At 37.6% G+C, this 26682-nt stretch overlaps 1 protein-coding gene across 5 annotated transcripts in view; it reads left to right on the forward strand.

Moving 5' to 3' along the window:
• The first annotated feature begins 8879 nt into the window (after positions 1–8879).
• pank4 (pantothenate kinase 4 (inactive)) overlaps positions 8880–26682 on the forward strand; it is a 55312-nt gene continuing 37509 nt past the window's right edge. Inside the window, exons 1-10 of one of the 5 annotated variants that reach the window (XM_082156742.1) lie at positions 8880–9338; positions 9795–9889; positions 12670–12878; positions 13004–13187; positions 13285–13377; positions 13476–13629; positions 16072–16253; positions 16574–16655; positions 16745–16845; positions 22382–22537. In XM_082156742.1, coding sequence (XP_082012868.1) covers positions 9221–9338; positions 9795–9889; positions 12670–12878; positions 13004–13187; positions 13285–13377; positions 13476–13629; positions 16072–16253; positions 16574–16655; positions 16745–16845; positions 22382–22537 — 1374 coding nt within the window. In that variant the 5' untranslated portion in view covers positions 8880–9220. The remainder of the gene's footprint in view (positions 9339–9794; positions 9890–12669; positions 12879–13003; positions 13188–13284; positions 13378–13475; positions 13630–16071; positions 16254–16573; positions 16656–16744; positions 16846–22381; positions 22538–26682) is intronic. The other 4 variants (XM_082156744.1, XM_082156743.1, XM_082156745.1 and 1 more) reach the window with 4 other exon arrangements.

The raw sequence follows: 26682 nt of genomic DNA on the forward strand, positions 1-26682 counted from the left end.
AGTAAATGCTACCCGTCTCTATCAGTGATTATTACAAGTAATTGTGTAATCGCTGATACAAGCCGAGATTTTGACCTATTCCCTAATTTGAATAAATTAATTTATGGAAGCAACAGATGCATATTCACATTGATGAATATTACCGCTAATTTGAGCTAATTAATTCCCCAACACAAAGTCATTGTTGTTACAATATTTTAATAACAGAATAATAGACTTAAATGGTCAGAGTATGACTGCTTTATTCTATAGTATTTCCTGCATGCTGGTCCTATTCCTGTCTACCTTATACATGAGATACCCATACCTTTACTCTGCTCTTAAGCACACACAATAATCATAAATGCTACACTAAATCTTTAAATCCTGGGAAATAAAGTTTGTTACATAAATAAGAATTACAGTAAAAAGCATTCACTTAACAATTTCGCAGTTAATGAAGTACATGTTATACAATATAACAGTGTTCAGTATTTTCAGATTTAAACTATGGCTACGATTTATATTTATATTCTTTATATCACAATGACATACATATGTACACATACACACACACACACACACACACGTATGTGTGTGTGTGTGTTTGTTTGTTACATTCTCTATAAAGTATATTTACTGTATTACTGTATGTAAAATGCAAGTGGAGTACGTATACAGTATTACAGTACTGAAAATAATGTCTGATTACACACCTGATTACACACCAAACGTTTGAATGATTGAAGACACTGTTGTTCTCCCAACATTCGGCTTTACCTTTTGACCCTCAGTCATTGTAAGGTCATAATTGATAACATTGTCTGCTATAGTGTCCTTATTTCATTAGAAACATGTCCACAATCTTGACCTCTTCCACTGTTTTGCCTCTGTACCCTTCTTCCACCACACATCATTACTCCTCTTCTTCCAGACTGTTGACCCTGTTTGTTTCTGTGTTGTTCTTCCATTATCTAAATGTGTGACACTGAGTTGTGCTCTGTCAATATATGCTTGTCAAATGAAGCTTCAGGAGATGCACCTCTGAGCTATATCAGAGACCTGGTTGATTTAATGCTTTACATTCCCCTTCATTAGTGAAATGCAAAATGTATAGCCAAGATACTGTCATTAAAACATTAAAATGTAGCATGTCATGGGAACCAACAACAGCACATAATTAGGCTATACCCATATTTCTATTTATAACGCAGCCACTTTAAATTCACATAATGTTTCACTTCTGAGTAACAGAAATATAATGAAATATATATATAATGAAAATGAATTGCCAACATGCCAAGAATATAAAAAAATACCAAGTAAAACACAAATTTGTAAATATTTGTTTGAATGTTTCTGTAATGAGCAGTTTTTAGAAAACCAGAACGCCTGTAAATAAACAATATATTAATGACTGGTATTTCACACAATAGTCGATGAAAATACAGTTCCAAACAGAGCCACAGCAGAACAACTGCAATTGTCTGAAAGGAGTAGTTGTGTGGGTGTTAAATATATATTTGTGTTTTTGAAAGAATAGGTTGAACATCAACCAGTAATCTCAATAGAACAGGGACTTGGCGCCATCTACCGGCAATTTGAGTTTAATATTTATTTAGCCTCCGTTCATATCGGAATTTACAACTCGGTTTAAATGAGCTTGCTAGAAGTTCATAGAACGATTTTTTATAACAAAGAATTTAAGAATATAATTAAGTAATGCATCATCTCTACTATAGAGCTTTTTTTAATATTATTGTAGCTTATAGCCTATTTCCTATTCCCATGGATGCTCGTGCATAATTGATGTTGCAAAATACATTCAAAGCTTTTTACTGTTGAGATTCGTTTTTTTTATGTATCCAAACCTAAATAGTATTTTCTTAATATTCTTCGAGGATGTTAAAAGGTAGGCCTATGTTAAATAGCTATTAATGTGATTTTCTCTGCTGAAAATTACTTCATCTAATTTAATAATAGCTTTAATAGCTAAATGATCAAATCTTCTAGCCCACACTGTTCGAACAGTATCTCAAATAAGACAAGTCCATTCAATTCAATTTAAATTTAGTTGTAAAGCGCTTTTCACAATATTGTTTCAAAACAGCTTTACAGAAAATGCATTTCAGAAATGTACATATAAAAATACAGTTAGTAATTTATTAATCCATCATACAAGTAGCTGCATAAAAGCACGTGCGCTATTTTTAAATTAGCCAAGGCACGTTTTGCGTTCAGACGGGTAGACGTGCAGACGGGTAGACGTTCTCCACACGCACGTTAACACGTCTTTAAGCTTGGTTAGGAAAGAAATGACACAAAGCGAGCGCCATACACTACAGCGGCAAAACTCCGCTCAGTGCACTGGCAACGCTGTAACGTCTCCGCTTTGGTTGCGAGTGTGTTTGAGTCGAAGTTTTTTTCAACACACGAACAAGTATAATCATCAGCGATGCACGCGATTACATTTAGAAATAGACAAGATTTGTTTCCAAATGCACCAAGCAAAGATCCTTTCAATTTTATAAACTTTTATAAACCCAGCCAATATAATCACAATGAACACATCCAAAATAAAATCTTTAACACATAGGCCTATATAACAACTGCAAAACCACTCAATTGACATCTGTCCGTTTTGGATTTAGATTCATTTTCTGTAGCCGTTAAAAAAAAAAATAGACACATTTGTGCGTACTTGTTGTGGACCAACTCAACTCTGACAGATTGGGGAGGGAGGGGGGGAGTGATAGTGGTTATGTAATCTTTATTTATTTATAATTTATTATTATTATTAAATTAGTGTTCATAAAAGAGTTATGTATGGTCTTTCAAGAATTTCAAGTTAATAATATAACAATTTATGAAAAATATTTTTAAAGCTTGTGTCATGTGGTGCCCCCCTAATGGTTGTGAATGGTTGGTGCCCCTGGGCACTGGCCCAAGTGCCCTTATGGATAATCCGGCTCTGACCAGGGCCGAGTTCAGTAGTGGGTGCCCACGGTGAGGAGGAGCCAGGGGCAGCAGCACCAGCACCAGCAGGAGCACCAGCACGAAGGCGGCGAGACAGGACGGGTTTTTGGACTTGATCAGAGAAGAAATGCAACTACAGAGGGAGGCAGAGGCGACGAGTGCACAGGAAAGAAGGGCGAGGATGGACAGGCTGTTTTCTCTTCTTGAGAGAATGATTGAAAAATATATATATTTTCTACATATTCTTGTTGAACTTTTTTCACTTTTATTTTTTAAAAGAAAAATTATGTACTTTTATTTTTATGCAACTTTAATTGTATAAATAAAAGAGATTGAATTGTTCTGGACATTGTTTATTTTTGTAATGACAGTAATACTTTCTGCATGAAACAAATTCTATACCTTTTTCTTTTTTCAAATAAAATTGGTAAATGAAAATCATTTGTTCTATAGGCTACATTAAAGCACTTTTTCCAACTATTTACAAAATACGTTAAACATATCAAAATCAACATAAACATTTAATTTTACAATACATAAAATAAGAAAAAAATGATGTAGACTCTATTGAGCTGAGCTGCTGGACCGGGATGGGCTGCCCCTAAGGCCTCCAGCTGGTGGGACATCTAGGACGCTCTCCAGAGCGTTTGAGTGCATATTTCCACTATCCACTAAGTTGTCTACCAACAGGTTTGCAGGGCTGATTCAATCGACGGCTTTCTGAAAAAAGTACTTTTAATAACTACTGCATTTATATTAGGCTATACTGCATTACTGCGTATATGTTGCATTTTACTTCTGTATATTTTCAATATACAGTAATATCTGGTTGTTGCATTATATAGCTACTTTTGTGTAGTTTAATGTAATCATATTGTGATGTGAGGAAAAAAGTACTTCAGTAGGTTACTTCACATTTGTAAGTGAATACTTAACGAAATATGCAGTTCCGAAAAGTAGGCTTGTTGTCACAATATTAACAAATTGTTGCTAACTACAGCAGCGTCCTATCAAAGGGCGCATCTGACGCGCTCGGACCGGTCTAGCCTACGAAGGATTGTTCTTGTAGCCTGGCAACTGTGACAGCTGCCGATGACGAGCGCGAGAAATACTGGACTTTTTATATTCAATTGGGTTTTGTATTCAAACAGGTTTAAACCGAAAAATACATGACCTGGCAGCGCCGGGGCTAAAAAATCCTCACCATGTCCTCAAGTAAAATATAAAACATAAAAATGACAATAGCCAATTCTGGCTCCATAGCTGTTATCAAAATTAATGATCAGGATAGTAGCTGTCCTCTCGCACCGTTGCTTGGCGCCAGGAGCGGTGATCGGGAACACCTGGCTGCGTAATTAGGAAATCCTAGGAAGGCTACATGGTGCGTCCTTCAGAGGACGCATAGGCTGCATCCTTGAAGGCTGCGTCCTTCGAAGGATGCAGCCTTCAACATTGGGACACAGCTAGCTACTGTCTTTACACATCAGCTTGTATACTTGTGTGGTTAAAAAGCTGCAAATAGGCTTGTTTGAGATGAGCAAAATCTGCGCAGAACCGATCACCGGTGATCAGCGCGAGATGCATGCCGGTTAGAAATGTGTCCGAGTGCGGTCCGCCTGGCTCTGATGTCATGCTGACGTATATGGGGTGAGATTTCGGTCACAATTCTGCGCGCGCAAGATCACATTTTGAGCGTGGAAAAGGGCATTTCGCACGCGCGTGAACTGAGTTTTGCGGAGAAATGTTCGTCTCGCAGATAAGAAAATATTGCGAGCGAACGAAAATCAATTTTGCATTTAAAATAAGTATTTGGATGTGCGCGGACGTTCTCTTTCGCGTGTGCAAAGTTTCACTTTCTTGCTCCTTTCATACCAGCCGTGAGCGCTCTCTAAGCGCAGACGGCTCGCTTGCTCAACACAACCCAGCGTTACAATATGCCATAATTCCAGCCAATCAGAGATGAGACTGCTAAATTCTGATTGGCTGGCTTGAAAACCAATCACAAGACTCCCTGCATCACCTACTGCGGATTCAGAGAACTAGTGCAGTTGAGAGTAAAGTTGGCAGTAAATTCACAGATTCGAACTTCCCGGGTCAATAACTCGTGAGCTAAACGTTGTTACTGCACAAATGACACCTCTTTTTATAACAACACTTATTTTGTATAAATATCGTTTTGCATATATTCTTTATGATTATTATTTATGAAAAATATTCAATAATTTCACTGTAATTCACTGTATTGTTGGCAAATTCAGTTCACATCACTGCTGTCCTGATGGTTATACAACAACACTTATTTTGGTAAAATATATAGGCCTATTTTAAATTGTATATACAATTGTACTGTAAATGTATAATTTTTATGAAAATATTAAATAACTTCACTGTAATTCACTGTATTGTTGCCTAATTTAGTTCACACATCACTGCTGTCCTGAAGGTTATACTACAACACTTATTTTGGGAAAATATATATTTTAAATTTTATACAATTGTAAATGTATAATTTTTATGATTTTTATGAAACATATCTTTACTGTAATTCACTGTATTGTTGCTAAATTCAGTTCACACATCACTGCTGTCCTGATGGTTATACAACAATCGAATCTGTGAATTTACTGCCAACTTTACTCAACTGCACTAGTTCTCTTCCGACAAACATTATTTTTCTGGTCCCTTTTGTACAAACACAATTTTTCTCCCAGTAGGTGTTTTATATGGAACAATAGTAATATCATTCATAATAAAAAATCTTTGTACATGGAGAATTGGGTCCAACACAACATTTTAATTGTTAGCCAACTAATTGACAAAAATGGGCAATTTTACACCTACCCTAATTTTATTTCAAAATATGGTTTATTTGTAAATGAAAAAGAATTTAACAAAGTAATTAAGGCTATTCCTAATGGCATACTAATATTAAACAAATTTTCAGATGTAGATATCAATAATACATCTTTACAAAATCCTCAACTCTTTGTAAATGGTCTCTCTTTATTTGATAAAGGTTTTAATAACAACTTTATAAGAAACTCCTTTAATGTTGGATCCAGTCCTCCATGTAAATCAAAGTGGCTTAAACCTTATTGTATATCTTGGCGCAACATTTGGACTATGCCCTATAAGTTTATTATTTCTAATAAAGTCAAAGAAGTAATGTACAAAATTATTCATAGATGCTATCCTGTAAATGCAACCATTAGTAGATATATTCACGCTGTTTGTGATAAGTGCACTTTTTGTAACACATCACTTGAAGACAGAAAAAGGGCAATATAAAAATAAATGTTCAATTTCTTTTTGGACTGACTTTAAAATAGATATGACAAAAAAATTGAACAGATGTCTTGATTTAGACCCTCATGACATTTTACTTTGTTTCAAAAACCCTTTTTTTTCTGAAAAACAAAATTATATAATTAATCTTTTTATCATTTTGGCGAAATTTTATATTCATAAGACAAGAATAAAACAAAAGAAAACCTCCTACGGTATATTGCCTTCTATAACACTGATCTAACAATATATTTTGAAACTCTTTCAAACATGAGATCACAAAATAAAAAGCTTATAAAAACAATACAAATATTAAAGCTTTTCAAATACATATAAATGCCCTGATATTTTATACTTATATTTTTGTATTTGTTCTTATGTTTGTTTATTTTATAATAATAATTATTATTATTATTATTATTATTTTGGTAAAATATTTTGAGCTGTATTGTCAATACTTTGTAACCATTTTTTTTTTTTTTTTGCATTGTACTGAAATGTTTTTGTATTTGAACTGACTAAATAAAAAAATAAAAAATAAAAATAAAAATAGTTCTCTTCCGCAGTAGGTGATGCAGGGAGTCTTGTGATTGGTTTTCAAGCCAGCCAATCAGAATTTAGCAGTCTCATCTCTGATTGGCTGGAATTATGGCATATTGTAACGCTGGGTTGTGTTGAGCAAGCGAGCCGTCTGCGCTTAGAGAGCGCTCACGGCTGGTATGAAAGGAGCAAGAAAGTGAAACTTTGCACACGCGAAAGAGAACGTCCGCGCACATCCAAATACTTATTTTAAATGCAAAATTGATTTTCGTTCGCTCGCAATATTTTCTTATCTGCGAGACGAACATTTCTCCGCAAAACTCAGTTCACGCGCGTGCGAAATGCCCTTTTCCACGCTCAAAATGTGATCTTGCGCGCGCAGAATTGTGACCGAAATCTCACCCCATAGACGTATGTCAAAAATCTCTCGCGAGCGCAAGGCGCACGTGTCTGATTTTGCAGTCGAGCGCAGCTGCTCTCCACCGACTGCGCTGATCAAAAGCACGATGGGAAACGACCTTTACAGTCTATGGGCTTGTTCGACTTCATGCAGCTCTGCGCAGAACGATCGGCGGCTGACTTGAAGCAGTGCATGCCGGTTAGAAATTTTGTCCGACTTGATACAGCGCTGACGCCACGTGACTGTGACGTATGGCATCAAAGTACCGCGAGAGCGTTTCGAGAGTAGCCGGAGAACTCAGCCAGCGCAGCTTCTCAAGAGCGGCTGCACTGGGCTGCAGGAGGGCTGATGACGACACAGCTGTTCCACGATTGGCCGGATTCACCGCATGACAACGATCACGTGTGTTTCGTGTTTATTCGAACACCTTTAGTTCCTCTAATGCTCTCAAATCAGTTTATTATAACAGTGAACACTCTTTTCATGTCGTTGTCATGTTATATTGTGTCATGTTTATCAAATTAAAACTGCTTAAAAAACGTAGACTCCACTTCATTGATAGTTGCTTATGTTGAACTTTATTCTTGTTCAAACAGACGCTGTATGAAGCAGTACATAAAGTATTGAATGAACATGTCTCATGAAATGAAACATCTGTGTATTATTTGGCAAATATTGCATTTATTTCACTGCAGCTGTGGTAAAGTATGCAAACACCACGTGAGCGGTCACTACGGGAACCAGAAAGTGTCCGACTTCACGTCTCCGTTTGCAGCTCCTCCCCGCCTGCACGCGGCTACTCTCGCCGATCGGTTACATCCAGCCGCAGCCGATGTCGAACACACCTTATGGAAACGACTTGCTGACGACACAGCTTAATGCTCATTGGTTTAAACAACTGTGATGTATTGTTCTCTTTTAAAATGTTTGATTTTAAAACTCTAATATCAGGTTTTATGTGTATATGTTATGTGTGAATATTCCCAAACTATCTGACAGTGCGATCTCTTTGGGTTATGCAATTTCATTTTTAAATAAAAACACATATGTCTGTATTAAAGAAAAGAAATATTGATAAACATGTATTTGGAATGGAATTAAATAACAAGTACTTTGGGTGTCTTGTTCATTTTATTTATTTTCATATAAAAGCAACAGAACTTGAATTACATCCAGTTTATTAGCAACACTGCACGAGCGTGAATCCCGCGATATCCATCTTTGACCTCGCAATGGTCAGATCCACTACGAGAAGAGAGATCTGTCCGGCTTGCCTGCGCTTTTTTCACTCCTCCCCTCACTGCAGCCGCCTACTCTCGCATACATTTCAGGCGAGGCAAGGCGCATCTCAAACAAGCCTCTTGGTTCTATGAGAGGTGGTAACATCTACATTGCGTCAGCTGACGCTGCGGGAATTCCTCCCCCCCCCCCCCCCATAGGGTCAAGAACTCCTGTTGAAGACCATAGGTCTATGCTGTAAATAACAAGTGAAACTATCATATTATAGTAGTATACGGGAGTATTAAGAACATATGTTATGTATTTCATTATGAGATTGATAATGACCAGTTTATGATCTTGGCTTGCAGTTTGGTTCAGTAGTTTGTGAATTTGTTTGAATTTGTAATTTACTGCAATTACCCACACAACATTTTGTTTAAAAAATAACAATAATCATTTGATATCAGCAGATCATGCATCCTCAAATTAAACTATACTACAGTTGTTGACTGGCATGTAATAAAATTGTTAATAAATGGAAATGTATAGGAATCTGAATGATAATTTTAATGTTAACTGTGGATTAGTTAAATAGTTACCCATCTTATTCTGAGATTAATGGAAGTAATGATGTTGGCAATTTAATTGTTTCAGATTGAAAAGTAAATAGTTCTATTCTATTCTATTCTATTCTATTCTATTCTATTCTATTCTATTCTATTCTATTCTATTCTGCTCATGGGACTTTTACTGTAAAATTTCGCCATAACTCTGCGTTGCTCACGTTGCGTCGCAGTTCGCTAAAATATTCGCAGTAAGATGGCGCTGTCTGGAGGGGCGGATAGAGGATCTCACAGCATGGATAAGAGCATAACACTCCCTCCGGATGAAATCTTCCGCAATTTGGAGAACGCCAAGAGGTTCGCTATAGATATAGGTATCATCACAAGCAAACTTCCACTCTTTTTCTGTTCTTGTTCGCAGTACAGTCACTTGTGGAGTTTGGACGTGGCAGAGTTTGTTGGGCAGGGCTGTGCTCAAACCTGTTAGCGCGTGCTGCTAATCTGACAGTTCATTCAATGTATGTGAGAAACATCATCAAACGTTTATAATGGAGACGTCGAGGCTGTAGATATCAACTGAATAATGATGATTATAGAAATAAACCCGAACGATGAGATCTGTATTTGTTCTTCTGGACTGCAAATTGCAATCATCATCATCATCATCATCATCATCATCATCATTATTATAATTGTCAATAGTTTTTGATGGACTCTAACAGTTACCCCTGGTGTAATGTGTTAATAACAGAATGATTATCGTATACGATAAGGTTAAGTGTATGTAATTATAGAATAAAGAAACGATTTGACCTCATCTTATCTGACAGGTGGCTCTTTGACAAAACTGGCCTATTATTCCACTGTTCAGCACAAAGTTGCCAAAGTCAGGTCATTTGATCATAAAGCGAAGGTAAGCTTGCAGGTAAGATTTTCTAATTTAACCCCATGACATAGGGTCCTTTTGTTTGGAGACAAGGGAGGGCGTATCAGAAATTTGGATGAGAAATTAATAGACTTAAAAAAAAAAGTAAAACAAAACAAATATTAATTAATGTTAGATTGAATAATATTATATAAATCAGTCATTTATATCAGCCCCTGAAAAGCTTAATTAATCAAGTGTACTAACACACAAGGTCTCTGAGCACTTGCATCTAAAATATACAACATATATCACGAATAAAGAAGAGTAAATGTAAGAATTAAAAAAAAAGAAAATGGAACAGTATAAATGTATGTTTGCATTATGTACTTTTTCAACATAATATTTCAGAGTAAACTGTAAAAGAGAATAGTGGCTGTTAAATGTCTGTTATAGATATGTATGGCTTCAGGGAAGGGCCTGTTTTTGTTTCTGGATGTTTTGGGGCTCAGTGCAGTAATACGCTATTTAGTCCTGATAGACTAAAGGGCAGGAGTACAGAGATAGAACCAATTATTCTTTTAGTTTTACTGATTGTCTGATTTGGTGACCAAGGATATGCTGACACCGCTGTCCCTTTGTCTAAAAAGGTTTACGTTCATCTCCACTGTTTTAAGTGTGTTCAGCTTCAATAGATAGGCCTAGCTATCACCACTGTCAGTTAAGTTCCTGCTTGATGGTATAACAAATTAGCTCAAATAGGAAATATTAATAGTTAATCGTAACTTGGTGTTGAAAGTAAACTAAACTGACTGTCTACAAATAGGAACCTTGCATTAGATCCCAATCTATTAAGGTATTGCAGGAGGTAGTGCATTTCATTTGAATCTTTTGTGTATGAGCGACTATTAGAAACCAACAGTACAGCGAATTTGTGACCACCGACAACTTAATCCCTGTCAGTGTGAACAGGACTTTTTGAAAGGGGGAAATTCAGGTAAAAAAGTGAGATGAGAAGAGCCAGTGTCTACTCATTGCTTTGCAGGGCCGTGCACATACCTTTTGAGGGGCATGTGTTGAAACTGAAAAAGGGCACCCCCCTCCCTTTTTTAATATATTTTTTTTATATTAAGATTATTTAGTAAGCCTACATAAAAGGAAGAAATGGTCAAATCTTCATGACAAATTCAAAATAATAGTCTCAAAAGCTTTAGATTTATTCACTTTTATTAACAACCATTATATATATGTATATATATATATATATATATATACACACACACACACACACACACACACACACACACACACACACACACACACACACACACACACACACACACACACACACACACACACAGGGTTTCAGGACTGCTTTAGCCCTAAAGGGACATTCAGACATCAAATAAATAAAATATGAGCCTTTATAGACATAGTGTTTAGTAATTATTCAAACAAAAAGATCTTTGTTTACCCTTGCAAAACTTCATTCAGCTGCTTTCTGCTTGTGCGGCTGTTGCGGAACTTCAGTTCATTCCACAGTTTGAGGATCGAACAAGATTTAAACAAGCTCTTTTTAAGAACTTTCATTGGCTAAATATTTGTATAAATAGACAGACAGACGTAAAGGGTGACAAATAGCATTGATTTATAAAAAAATAAAAATAAAAAAAACACCACCACAAAAAAAGGGCACTTCAGAGTGTAAGGGCAAAAAGGACATGAGCTCTGCACAGGTTGAGCTCTGCACAGGTTGAGCCCTACCTGTGCACGTGCCTGTTGCTTTGGTTTCGGTGATTGTTTTTAACAAGTGCACCACCAATCAAATTAAGGTTAATGGGTATTTACAAAGTAAACATTTCAGACATCATCTCTTTTGGTAATGTCCGAATCGCTCAAAACTTAGAGTTAGCTTGGTTTTTAGGCTCCAAACCTGCCACTATCAGTACACTTTTTTTTTTTTTTTTACTCAGGATTTTACGAAAAAAGGTGACTGTTAATAATTCATAGTTATTAATCATAATAATTAATTGCTGATCAGAAGTTTGTGGTAGAAAATAATGAAATACAATATATATATATATATATATATATATTTTTTTTTTAGGTAGTGAAAATAACTTTTGATGCTGACATGGCAATAACAAATAAGAAGATAAAAAACTATATTTTGTGGGTATTATTTATACTATATAACTTTATACTTGGTTTTAACACATTATTTAGGAAAAAGTAATGCAAACAAAGACATTTTAGTACTGGTTTCTTGTTGATAGTCTTGGTGAACAAATGCAGAAACACTCACCAGTGTGAACATAATAAAGTAATGATTGCCTAATCACTACAGTAGTAGTAACTGCATAGGAGTATACACATCCTCAGTATGTGTGAGAATAGCCTGACAAGGGATTTACCTATATTCATTTCTCTCCGTGAGTAATCACTAATGGCAAAGTTATAAGAGTCTGACTTTATGGATAAGTACACTATCCAAATATATGCTTGTCCATCTGTTATTAAGAGTGATACTTGTCTTGGAATGTCATGTTTTAAAAATTAAATCTGGTTATTTTCTAGAATCATGTTGGTTAAAACATTATATTTGAATCTAGTTGTAATATTATATTATACATATTATATTTACATTATGGTAGCACTTTACAGTAATATTTTGTATGTAAACATTAGTTACAACAATAATTATACAGTTATAATGATCATTTATAATAAATATAATTATTGTATTATTATTAATTGAAGTCTTAGTCTTGTCATTTTACCTGTGGATGTCTTGTCTATTTAATCATGTATTATAATTTTTGATTTTTACTGGTTTCCAGGAAACAGATGGTGACCCTCTTTATGAGATATCTGTACAGGAAGAGATTACTGCCCGTCTTCACTTTATCAAGTTTGAGAATGCTTACATTGAAACCTGCCTGGATTTCATTAAGGACCACTTGGTTAACACAGAAACCAAAGTTATCAAAGCTACTGGTGGAGGGGCGCACAAGTTCAAGGATTTGATTGAGAAAAAGTTAAAGCTAAAGTGAGTAGAATTTTAGAGCTTACTGAGAACAGCAATACAGACATGCTTTGAGTTCAAGGATTTGAATAATCAAGCATTTATTGTGTATTGTTGTAATGGTAGTTGTATATATATTTTTCTCTTAGAGTGGACAAAGAGGATGAAATGACTTGTCTGATTAAGGGATGCAACTTTGTTCTGAAGAATATCCCCCATGAGGCTTTTGTGTATGCTAGACATGCTGATTCTGAATTCCGGTTCCAGAATACACACCCGGACATCTTCCCATACCTGCTTATAAACATTGGATCTGGAGTCTCAATAGTAAAGGTACATCTTGCACTGGGTCTACATGTCTTTGTGACATTGACACACACAGTTTGTGGAGTGTGGGCTGTGACTTTCTTTTGATGTTTTTTTTTTTAAGGTTGAATCAGAGGACAAATTTGAGCGTATTGGTGGCAGCTCTATAGGTGGTGGCACTTTTTGGGGTCTTGGAGCTTTACTCACAAAAACTAAGGTGGTTCATTTTGTGAATTTTTACTAGGAATTTCTGTTTATTCTTTATTTTTCATGCACTTACTTATTTTGAATTTCCATTCCCATTCTCCGTCTTAGAGGTTTGATGAACTTTTGCAGTTAGCTTCCAAAGGACAACACACAAATGTGGATATGCTTGTTAAAGACATCTATGGAGGTGCTTATGGGTCCCTGGGTTTAACTGGTGACCTCATTGCAAGTAGCTTTGGGAAATCAGCCACCACAGACAAAGGTAAAGTAATGATCATGTGCTTTGATTGTAAAGAGAGGCAGTTTATTGTATGATCTGTTTTCCTCACCCAAGAAGAGTCATTTGACCCTTCACCCAGTGGGCAGTGTTATTATTGTCAAAAGAAGCCAAAGGTCTTTGGTTTCACAAAGGCGTGTATGAGGGAAATATAACAGAGACCTGCAGTGGTGTTTTTGAAGGTCTAAAGTAATATAAAAACAAACAAGAGACCAGCAGAGTGTTTGGATGGTGAAAATGCCACAACATACTTAACATCTTTATTATTACATATGCTGTTTAGCACCATGTATTTAAATGAAGGAATAGTTTACTTGCAGGGTTTTTCCTGCTTTGAAAATATTTTGGCGACCACCAAAATTAATCTTTGTCCCGCCAAAGATTTATTTGATAATTTCATTTGATGATACCTGCCGTTCTGCAGTGCCGGTACCCGCTGATAGCAGGCTTCTTTAAAACTCTCCTGTGAAGAGCATCAAAGGTTATTATTTACAACGTGTTTTTGCAGTGTTGAGCTTTGTAGCCAATCCACAGACATGTCTGTTGAGCACGTGAATGCAATGGCCAATCATATGTTTAAGATAGTTAGAATCTGCTCAACACCGCTCAAAATAATTTTTTGTTCAACGCGAGTTCTGCACGTTGACAAATCCTTTCATTATAATGAAGTATAAATACGATGTCAATAAGAGATTCATTGTACAGCGTAGACAGCTTCATTGATTATAACGGGAGTTTTTGCAAGAGTGCAGCGTTGTGTACCTCGCGTTGTATTTGACAGCTTCAGCGATTATAATTGTAGCGAGTCTTTCTTCGCTTTCTCTATTTTTCATGCTGCTAACTACACATTGTTTCTGGATTGACAAGCATATTCAGGGCTCGACATCAACGCTTTGATTTTTTGAAGGGACAAGTGAAAGAGAATTTTACTTGCCCGACCGGACAAGTAGCTGATTACAACGTCAGTAACAAAAAGTTATTAAAGTAGGGAATCACTAAAACGAGAGAATGATTATCATTTTATTACATTTATTGTAAGTTGCGATCGATAGTGGAAATGTCTATTACTGACGGTAACAAGTTTGTGCTGTTGAGGCTCGCGCAGCCTCTCGAGGAAACAAATGAGCGCAGCACACAAAGAAACTCTGTTAACAACATAGGCTACTGCCGGTAAAAAATCTAAATGTGGAGTATATTTTTAACACATCAAGTGTTAAGCAACAACTGCTGTTTTCCTGAATACCATCACAATTGAAAATGTGACATTGATTTCATACAACAGTTCAATAAACAGTTATAATTAAGTCACTTACATTTTAGACGCAATATTGACTGTTTTTATACTGTTTCAGCAGCGAAAATAGTTACAAACAAAGATCACAGCAGAACCATAGCGCACAGGAACACTCAATGGTATTTTGATTACTGAATCAATCAGTCATTTGAACAAATCGTTTGAATGAATGACTCCGTGACTGCCGTCTACCGCCACCTACTGCCGGTTTAGTGTTATGTTTAAATGTATCATTCTTTCCAACGTTTCTTATTTGTATATTCAAAAATATTTAATACAATCTAATAACATTATTTAATGCAGTTTTTCAGTGTAAATATTTGATTTGAGCCCTGCCTAGGGTAAAAGTAAAATGAAAGCATACATTTAATAAGATTAGGGGGGGAAATGCCCTTTTAAGGTGCAGATATGACAATATGCAGATTTGAATATACCAAAGCTGGTTGAACACTGATGAGAATGTTGCTTCAGAATAAATTATATTTACAACACAAATTATTTATTTTTTTCCGGACAAGAAACCTTTTTACTCATACAAGTGAATGACAGATTTACTTGTCCGAAGGAGAAGCACATGTAAAGGCTTAATGTCGAGCCCTGATATTTAAATGCGCGATTTGAATCGATTGACAGTGATATGGACCTTGGAATGGACGGAAAAAAACGTTCTGATACTGTATGTCAAATGATCTGTCCATTAAGTCTCGGAGTGTGAATGCAAAATAATAAACCTGCCACTTTTTCTATGTAATGTGTTACTTTGTTGTTCTTTTTATTACTACATTTTCAAATCAGTCACTCAGTGACTTTTTACATATAAATTTACAGATTTTTAAATATAAAATAGTTCTAAGCTCTTTGTTTTATGATCTGTCCTGACAGTAATTTCAATTTAATTTCATAAATAAATAGGATAAGTTTATATTACAAACTGTTTTTTTTTTGCATTTATTTTAGATTAGTGTCTGTACTGGGCTTGCAATTCACATGGGTAGGGCACTGTGTGTGTGTGGATGACCGTGTTCGTCCGCCACCACTGACGACCATTTTTGACCCAGGATAAACCCTGACGTGGCAGTTATAAGATCTCCCTTACTTAGATGGGCATTTTGTGTTTGTATGTATTACTCAAGAGTTCTCCAAAGAAGACATGGCAAAGAGCCTACTGCACATGATAAGCAATGACATTGGACAGCTGGCCTGCCTCTACGCCAAACTGCATAACCTTACCAGAGTCTATTTCGGAGGATTCTTCATTCGAGGACACCCCGTCACCATGCACACCATCACCTATAGCATCAACTTCTTCACTAAGGTCTCCAACCGTTACTTTTTAAATGTTCATAAGCTGTGTAATAACATATCGATAATGATAAAATGGCTTGCTGGAAAACGTGATCAGGTCAAACGTGCCATTCTGACCAAATATTTTGTTTATTTGATCATTGTCCCAGGCAACTGATTTCTATCATAGCTAGTTTAATGTGTCTCGTATTACTGTCTTTTATTTCTTATTGTATAATAAAACAATGCCTACATGTTATTTCTCACTTTCATGTTCAAGATAGAAATCTCATTACATCCTGCTATGTTTTTCTGTGGATATTTTGGATAAAGAATTGGATTTATTTGTAGGGGGAGGTCCAGGCTTTATTTCTAAGACATGAAGGATATCTTGGTGCTATTGGGGCCTTTTTGAAGGGGGCAGAAGAAGACAGTAAGTTATTGTCCTATATACACAGCAAAATTGTTTAGTACTTTCTCCGGAGAGTGTAGTTTGTTTTATAGACTTTTTTTTATTTTTAGACCCTAACCAGTACAGCTGGGGAGAGAACTATGCTGGCAGCTCTGGTCTCATGAGTGTATCTCCAGAGTTAAATCCTGTGCAGCGGGCTCGTAGTGGAACGGTAAGTTGGCACAGAGAAGAGGCCCACTGTAAATTTGCCGCTGCAGTATTTTAATTTTTTTGATAGACAAAGTAGATTGTAGTTGGATTTATATGTTAAGTGCAGTATATTTATAGATTTGGTCAACTGAGATGCATGCTACGTATCCTTCATGACCTATTTTGTGTTCTCCGTAATGTTCTCATTTCATCTGTTTTCTTTTTTTCTTATCCATCCATCTTCCCCATCTATTCCATAACCTTTTGCCTCAGTTTTCAGTAAGTACTTTTCCATCCAGGATTTTCTTGGAGTTTTCTCTGGATGCTTTTTGCTTTCAAGAAATGCTCAGCCTTTAGCTGTTGTGACAATCAGTGGTAGCATTATTATCTAAAAATACAAGAGTCTCGGAAGGTTATTTATCATTATTAATATGCGTGTGCTGCCATGGATATTACTCAGTGTGATGCATTTGGTTTTCATGAGTGCAAATGGTGCACCTTAACAAGTAGTACATACGAACTCTCCATCTTATATGTTTGACAGTTGCTGCTGTGGGAAATGTCATAAAGGTGGCATTTTGATTGCACATGATAGGACCCGTTCACACAGAACTTGTTTTTGCACTGTTAAAAAAACAAAAACAAAAAAACAAATGCTTTCCAACTCACACATGCATTAGATGGACGTATTTGAACATTGTGCCACTTGTCATTGCTGCTTTTTCAGTGTTGCATGCATTTGTGCCATGTTTTAAAATGCAGAGCTAAGTTTAGCTTTTAAACACATTTCAAGACACTGCCGCCTTTTCCATTTAGCAGCACTGTGGTTCTGCATTGTGCTCTACTGTTTTGTTGTCTCTGTGAACAGCCCCTTATAGTTACAACCACAAATAACAGTTAAGTATGGCTAGTAAATAAAGTGCTGCAGAGATTACGTATTTTTGTTATCCAAAACTAGGAAACATGTTAGCATTTTAGCAACTTCCGGTTCCATCGTCCTGAAATCAATGTTTTTTTTTTTTAAATGGGTGTTTGTTTAAAGGGGGCCTATTATGCAAAATTCACTTTAAAAGGTTTTTGAACAGATTGTGTGTAAACAACCAGTTTATTAAAAAAAATCCACCCACTCCCTTTAAAAAAATGAATAATTCCCATAAATCATAAACAGTCTCTCCAAAAGAGCAGTTCCACATTTCCCCCTACATTTACGTAAGAGTATGAAGCCCCGCCCATGACTGGTGACGATCTGCCCTATTAGCATAGATACCACCCTGAGTGAGCCGCAGCAGTCCGCCATTTCCGTTTACTTGCTGAAGTAGCTGGTGAGTGGTGATATACAATATACAATTGGATGTACCAATGAACATAAGTCTCCATAGACTCCTCAAAATTTCAAATTTCAAATTTCATTTATGAAGGAAATGTGCTGAAGAAAATCGTTAAAGTGTTATGTATTTGCACAAATCTTTTTCGCCGGATCTTTTTTACACCGAGTCCTGCACGGGTCCATTTTTGGAGACCCGCCCCCGCCCGTTCCCGCAAAGTTCAGCACCATTTCCGACCCGTCACCCGTGATAATATCAAAATTAAATCTGCACCCGCCCAGACCCGTTAATATTTGTCCCGTTACCCGACCCGTGCCCGCAATAAATCACACACAAGCTAAAATCTATTGAGCATTGGTGACACGTTCATGTAACATGTAGCCTAAGGGTGCGCTGCCAATAACGCACCTAAAAGCTGTCACAAAGAACTGGGAAAAGTAATGATTATTAATATGTCAAATATATCAAGGAGACATTTCAATTGTTTATTAATAAACAAGTGTTTTCTGTGTCAAAGATGAAGTTGACTATGCTGACTCGCGATCTTCGCAGTAGTGAACGCACCAGAGAGAAATTCACATTTCATACGGATTAGCCTACATAAGCAGAAAGCAATCTGTTTTCTTTCGTTTTGGATTGTTTTGTTTAAAAGTACACATTTCATGCTTTCTATTTCTCAGGTCTGTGAGGCAAGTAGCCTACCTTACACGCTGAGTTTCGGTTCATTTAAGAGACAAGCTCCACGCGCCGGCGCCTCCGTGTCCTGATTATATTGCCTGCTATATTTCCCTCGTATTTATTAATTCCAGGAAATTGGTTGATGAAACATTGATTAAAATTAAGATACAATTAATACAAAACGAAATTCACTTTAAAGGAAGGTTTTCTACAAAAACAAACTTAATGAAGTGGTCAAAATCATGTCTGCCCACTCAATTTGTCTCCCGATATTCGGGATCATCTTATCTTATTCATGCTTTTCACTTTTCATATAATCAACATGACATTTAAAAAAAAATTATTTTTTTATTTAAACATGAATATGAAACTAAATAGTTTTTTAATGAGTGGGTTACAACCATAGACTGTAAAAAAATATGGACGTAGTGTCCGTGACGTCACCCGTAGGTTTCTGAAGAGCATTTTTGAAGCCTAAAGTGGGCGGAGCCGGCCGTCGCCATCTTGGTCTCGCGTCACTCCCGGATAACAGAAAATGGGCAAAGGGGCGGGTGGGGAGGTAATGCTATGCTATATGCTACTGACAGTACCAAGTCTGCGACTGCACAGGGCCTCGCACTAAAGTGACAGTTGATGATGTAAAGCCAATTAAAAGGTCCTGTTTTTGCCCTTCGAAATATTATAGTAGTTAAAAGACATGGCAAGAAGTGAGACTGTGTATCGTGATTCTGTACTATTCTGCTAGTTGAAAATGTATATGCAGTAACTATTACTCTGAGAGAGTGTGTGTGACAGTGATTTATGTGCATACATGTCAGTCACTCTTTTTTTATAGTGTATGGTCCGTCAGCGCGGCATCGCTCGTCAAGTTCGTAGAGCTTATTCAGTCCATTTTAAATTCTGATTTTGGCCGCCTTTCAAATGGGTTAAACCATAGATATATTAACGTTACCTATGAAGTTCAAGTAAATGCGCTGGAAATCCGCGCTTATGTAAGGATGTGCATTTATTGCATGGACAGAGAAAGCGGCGACACCTGCAGGATTTAATCTGACGGTACATAAGCATATTATAATCTATCTGTTCCGTGAGAGCAGAACGAACGAGCCTTTATTGACGTTTTTAAATCTGAAAACTCCAAAAAGCAACGAAATTGTCAGACATCCATTAGTGCATGTTCACAGAGGAAAACAACTGAAATACAGCGCTGGTTGTTTTCTCGAACGATACTCGACGACAACGACGGAATCCAAAGCCATGGGCGAAGTAATGGGTGTATTAAATTGTATGAAATAATCCAGAAAAAAAGCACAAACACTGCAGATATGGCAAGTTCAGCAACTAACATTTGCTGAGGTGAAGTGACGGCTAGTAACAGCAGACAAACGGCTAGCATTGACATCAGCGGCAATCCACCTGTCACTCAAGTGGACACACCCTTAATTATGCAGAACTTTAAATATTAATCAACTAAACGGATGAGTTATAAAAAAAATTCACCCCCCTCACAGTTGTCATGAAGGGCAAAATTAGCTGTATAGACCAAAGCCACATACAGACACCAGGCTGTAAACACGTTTTTTTTCTGCTGTAAAATTTGGCATTTTAACATGGGGGAGATACAGATTTGACTCACTTTTGACACCAGCCTCAAGCGGCCAGTCAACGAATTGCAGTTTAACTCACTTCCGTGTTGGTTTCAAGAGAGAGACGGGGAGGTTGCCGCTTGGTTACAACACATAGGCCTATTAGCCTACAGTACAGAAAAAATTTATGTGCGTTGCCGGTGAACGTGGGGGGAGAGATACGATTTTCGATCAATCATCGAATATTAGTGTGGCGATTTCGGTTTCATTTCGCATATAGCCTACAGCCCTTAGAGCCTAATCATAGATGACGCCACAGGTTTTTATTTAAAAGAAAGAGCTTAGCCTACGTTTGTATGTAGGCCTATATATGGGCAATTTATATACTTACTAAAATATAATTAATATCATTTTATTGCATTTGTATTAGTTGTTTGAAGAGTAAAAAAAATAAATAAAATCGGTCGGTCGGTCTTAACGCAAGTTTAGCAACCGGCAAGTCGGTCGGACTAAAAGGAAAAAAAAAAATTAATTGGGTTGGTTCTAAATTGACAGGGTCGGTCTGGTTACGGCAAACAAGAATATTTTTAAGGATGGCCTGACTAAAACACATATTTGCGTATGTGTAATGGTAATTTAGACATACAAATATTGCACATTTTTCATCTGCTACTCGCCCGCAAGGAGTTAATTATCCACCCGCATCCCCGCCCGTGAATTTTAGGAATGTCACAATCCACCCGTTTTAGCCACTTTTATGCGGGTACCCGACCCGTTGCAGGACTCAGCACCGTGTCACAAGCGAGGGTCAGTTCAACGCTGGATTTGCCCAAAAGTTGTTTCAGAAATCTCTTTTAGTTTAACATGATGGTACATGCTAGTCGATGAGTTGAATCAACTTAACTCCACCACAACTACATAAATGTATCCACTAACCATTCAGAAACATCCAGTTGCATTCTAAAAGTTGTAACTTCTTCCTGAGTCTCTCCATCTGTGTCCGACTCTGGTTCGAACATGTGCTGAACACCACTACTGACGTTTTGGCTGCATGACATTCTCCAGTTTTGTTGTTGCCGGAGTATCTGAAGCGCAAGCTGTAAAGACTCCGCCCTCTTCTGGAAAGGGAGTTTAAAGAGACACACAAATCGGCGTGTTTTTGCTCACCCAAATAGGGGCAAATTTTATAAGCTATAATGAATGACCTGTGGGGTATTTTGAGCTGAAACTTTACAGACACATTCTGGGGACATCAGAGACTTTATATTACATCTTATGAAAAGGGGCATAATAGGTCCCCTTTAAAGGCCAGAAATAAAATCTGTGGTGAACCCAAGATCAATATATTTTCCTGTTTAATTCTACAATATAAAGTACATCAGTAATGCTCCCTTGTGATTTATTTTGTTTGCATTTAATTACTTGAGTCTTGAGCAAGTGGCTAAATGGGACTACATAGGTTGTTGAGGACATTAAAGTCAGCATGAAACGGAAGTTGCAATAGTCTTTTCTTCCCTGTTGTGACATATCTAAGTGAAATTACTTCCCGATCAAGAAAAAAATATAGGATGGGACTTGATTTTGTCTACCGGGAATTGATTGGGTTATCTTTTGCTATTGCTGCGGTATCATGCGAGTGACTAAAAAAGATTTGTAAATTTTGATTTCATGGTGACTTTAAACATCACACTTAACAGGGAAACTCATTTACTCACTAGTATGCTTTCACAGCCTTGTTGTGTTTTATAATTGTGCTCTTGCAAACTACTCTAACTCAGACTTTCAGGTAAAATGTTGTTTTTTTAAATAAAGACTGAAAGTGTTGTTGGAAGCTGTTATTGTTTTAACCTTTTCTTGGTTTCACCAGCATTTCTGTTGAGGATGTATTGCAGTTCCTTTGCAGATGAATGCACAAATTGCCATTTAGTACATTGTGGGTACTTACTTACTATTCCTACATTGTCTCCAGTTCGACATGTTGGAGATGGACCGCCTGGAGAGGCAGCTAGTGAACCTTCCCCTGCTGCAGGACCCAACCTCTTATATTCCAGACACAGTGGACTTGACTGAGGATGCTTTGTCTCGGGATTACTGGCTCTTCTGCTTTGAGGATGCATTGGATGGGGTGAGGCTTCGAGGCTAATTTGCTATGTTAACTTCTAAGAAAATAAGTATACAGGTCTCACAACTCAGCCTGAAGGCCAGTAAACTTTACAGCTTATTCTGAACAACAACCACCCACTGGGATTTTCTGACCGTCATGTAAAGCGACTAACAATGTGTTTAATCTGAAACAATAATTGACCAGTATAGGGAAAAATAGCATAGCTGTGTCCTTCTGTGCACAGTGTCCTTCTATAAACTTCTATGAATACATTGGTTAGCTGGTTCAGGTGTGTTTGATTAGGGTTGGAGCTAAACTCTGCAGGACAGCGGCTCTCTAGGACCGAACTTGTCTACCCCTGGCCTAGACGTTCAATAGATGGCCAAAAAAGAAATTGTAAAAATATCTATATGACACTATATGCAGCGTTTTTCCCCGTGGTATCGGAAATGGTATTGAATATCGATACTTTTCAAGGTATCGTATCGAAGCTAGAAATTCCAGTATCGTGACAACACGCATGTAATAAATTATGTTTATATATTTGAAAGCATTGAATCACTATCGAATCGCAATTCATTTGATTCCTAGCATTTTAATTAAAATAAAAAGTGAAACGCGAAAAAGGCGACAGTGGCAAGGAACCAAAACTCCATCGGGTGACAGAATGGAGAAAAAAACCTTGGGAGAAACCAGGCTCAGTTGGGGGGCCAGTTCACCTCTGGCCAACGAACGAACAGTGTATGATTATGATTCATGCAGAAGTCAGATTGGATTGGAACAATGAGAATATTATCCAGTTCCATCTGTTTGAAGATCAGAGTCATCACAATGGTATGGAGACGAGTTTGTTGAGGATCAGTGCCGATGGCTGTCGTGTCAATGAGGCCTTCATAGGGGAGAGTCTAGTTGACACAATCTCTGCTGACACTTCAGGGATGCGTTGTGGTCGTGTCTAGGCGCAGGTCCACCATCTGATCTGGATACGGCCCGGATCCGGCTGATTACAGTAAACCTCGGAATAAACAGAAAGACTAACATTAGCGTAGATGCCATTCTTCTTATGATGTAACGAGTACATCGGGTGTTATAGGAAGTGTTCCCGGTTCCAACTGACCTATGCAGCCTAATAATAATTTAACTGATTTGAATAATAGGAATGTATAATTTTCTGTGTATGCCAGGTTAAAGGTGCCTTGTAGCCTGGTTAAAACCAGACCATTCTCAGTAGTAACTGAGTTATGGTCTGGCAAAGCTTCATTAATAACTCATTTCCAAAGGGGCGTCACCAACGGCCGTCGCTCAAATGCCTCTGGGCGCAATTGGATAGACCTAAAACCAATCAGAGCGATCGTCATCGTGTAAAGCCATATGCTGTGTCCCAATTCGCCTAAGTTACACTACCCCATAAAAGTATGTACTCTTTTTGTGAAGAAAATGTATTTACTTTTGAATTTGTAGCAAAAAAGTAGGCAAGCTTTGGGACATACTACTTCGTCATCTTTATCGGACGGATCTGTCGCGTGCATCCTGTCACGTAAACTGCCCTGTCAATCATCTTGTCACAGTTAAAATCCTCTATTAAATCTAATTTAATTTCCTACCGTTTCGGAGAGAAATGTAGTTGCACGTTCATCTGCCAGTGGGTCTTTCATGGAGACTGTCCTCATGTGTTTGCAATTTGAATATAATAATGCATTTAAAAGTTGGTGCGCTTCACCAACGGACTAGGGATGGGCATTCGATTAAATTTTCTTAGTCGATCGTCGGGAGGATTAACGATCGACTATCGATTAATCATTAATATTTTTATATTGAAATTCATTATTTCTTTAACTCTTTATAAATTAAAAATGCAATGAAAATACAAAAATACAGTTTGTTTGTCCTCGATGAGATCTTTATTACAAGAAGATCAACTTGTGGCAGTGAAACTGGACGTTCGGTAGACTTGAAGATTCCTGCGGTGCTCTAAACCAGCGGAACCTGCAGCTGCGAGCCGGCGTTCTTAAACAGAGACCCATGGCCACTTCATCCGTTTTCTGTGATCGGATAGCTATCCGGTCGTGAAAAGACCAAATCTAAATGCCCTCCGAAACGCATTCGAGACGGATTTAAATCCGATCGCTCAAACCACTTCAGGAGGAGATCTGAGACGCATTCCAGACGAAACTGGACAAGAGTAAGGGCTCTTACAGAGTCAACGCATTCGTTACGCATACGCGCCTGCAAGGCTACGCATCGCTACGCTTCGGCCGCCATTATGCGTCTATGCGTAGCAAAATGTGTCGTCCCTGTTTTTGATACGCGACGCACCGTTGCATGCAATACTATGCGTTGTTGGGGGGGGCGATACTGCAAGTTTCTTGCGTCCGACGTGTAGACTATGAAAGGGAGCACGTCGCTCACGTTGCTCGCGTTGACTCTGTCAGAGCCCTAAATGCATCTGGTTGTTGAAACCACATATGTAAATTTGACTTATCTCAAAAATGATAAGAAATAAACGTGTGAGAGCGTGTTATAGGCTATATGTCATGTTATATCCAGATATGACGACGCTACTTCAACACGCATCACCACAGATGAGCATCTATTCATCAAGCCAACGTGCAAACTATCGCAAATCAAAGTGAAAGTCATTCATCAACACACAATCATCTTCATTAAAAGTAAAGAACTGAAATGATCTTACCAGGGCTGTTGCCGCAATATCTTGTTGCGGTCTTTGATTTAGAAATTTTCGTTGATGATCAATAAAATGCAGCTCATATCAGTTGCTTTCGATGACGTGCAACAATTTAAATATGCATATAGCGCGGGAATTCAAGATCGGATTTATATCCGTTTTGCAAAAACACATTTATGTGACCAGGTGTAAATGGAATCGTTTTGATAAATCAGATTGCTATCCGATCTGAGAAAACGCATGAAGTTCCCATAGAAATTCTGCAGTCTACTGATTTCTGTTGAGAAAGATAAGCATGTTGACATGATCTGGGATCAGACGCGACCGCAACCTGGTGACAGCCAGTCCAGCCACCGAAAACACCCGCTCTGAGGGGACTGACGTTGCCGGGATGCACAGGTACCTCCGTGCTAAAATTAATTCCATTGCTTCAAGACTCACACTACGCAACGCAACCTGCATTAGTTTAATCGATAACAAATAAACGTAATCGACGAAATTCTTACCGATCAATTATCGATCGTCGATTAATCATGCCCATCCCTACAACGGACGTCGCTCAAATGCCTCTGGGCGCAATTGGATAGACCTAAAACCAATCAGAGCGATCGTCATCGTGTAAAGTCCGCCTCAACGTTTCTGATTGGTGCCGCGATTTTGACAGATTAGAAATGGGCTTGAATGAGCTCTTTGCCAGACTACTTGCTGAGCAAATCTAAATCCAAAAAATCAATTCATACTCCACATTCCATACCAGATGGGGGCAGTATACCTCCAGAAAGTGAGTTGGTCTACTCTAGAGTAACAACCGAGAAACGGCATAGTCTCTATGCTCCGCCCCTACCTTCACAACGACCCTAGAGCCATAGCCGAAGCCGAGCCAACTCCTAATAGAGGACGTTTTGACTCCAGAGGAACGTTGGTTGATGTCAAGTGATTTTGAAATATGACATCTTCAAGCTACTCCCCTTCACCTTTACCAGTGAATATGTTCATATTTGTTTTGTTCATATTGCATTTTTATTGTTAGTTTGAATTACATTAATTTGACAGACAGCATTCGCTGATGTTGACCAAGCTAGTGCCAACGTAACCAGAGCTGCCAACTCTCACGCATTCACCGTGAGACACACGCAAATTGACACTTTTCACACGCTCTCACGCCACTCATCAGTTTGACACATTGCAGTCTCTGAAACAGAGTGACCTCAAATAAATGCATCAGTCTTAAATTTACAGCTGGTATGGATGTAATGCAAGTTTGATTTTCATTAGCAATACCTCTTCTAGCTAAGTTATCATTAGTCACCAAAAAACATTCGGTCTCATTACACCTTGCAATGTTTTCCGTTATGTTTCGTGCGTCCATTTGGGGTTCATTATCATCGAAGACATTTCAAGCTTCTTAGCTTGTGGTTTTATTTATTTTAAAGCTTAAGCTTGAGTAAGCAAACTGTACTTTTTATGTAATTTATGTAAT

The sequence above is a fragment of the Leuciscus leuciscus genome, assembly GCF_965113295.1.
Source record: "Leuciscus leuciscus genome assembly, chromosome: 23".
Lineage (NCBI taxonomy): Eukaryota > Metazoa > Chordata > Actinopteri > Cypriniformes > Leuciscidae > Leuciscus > Leuciscus leuciscus.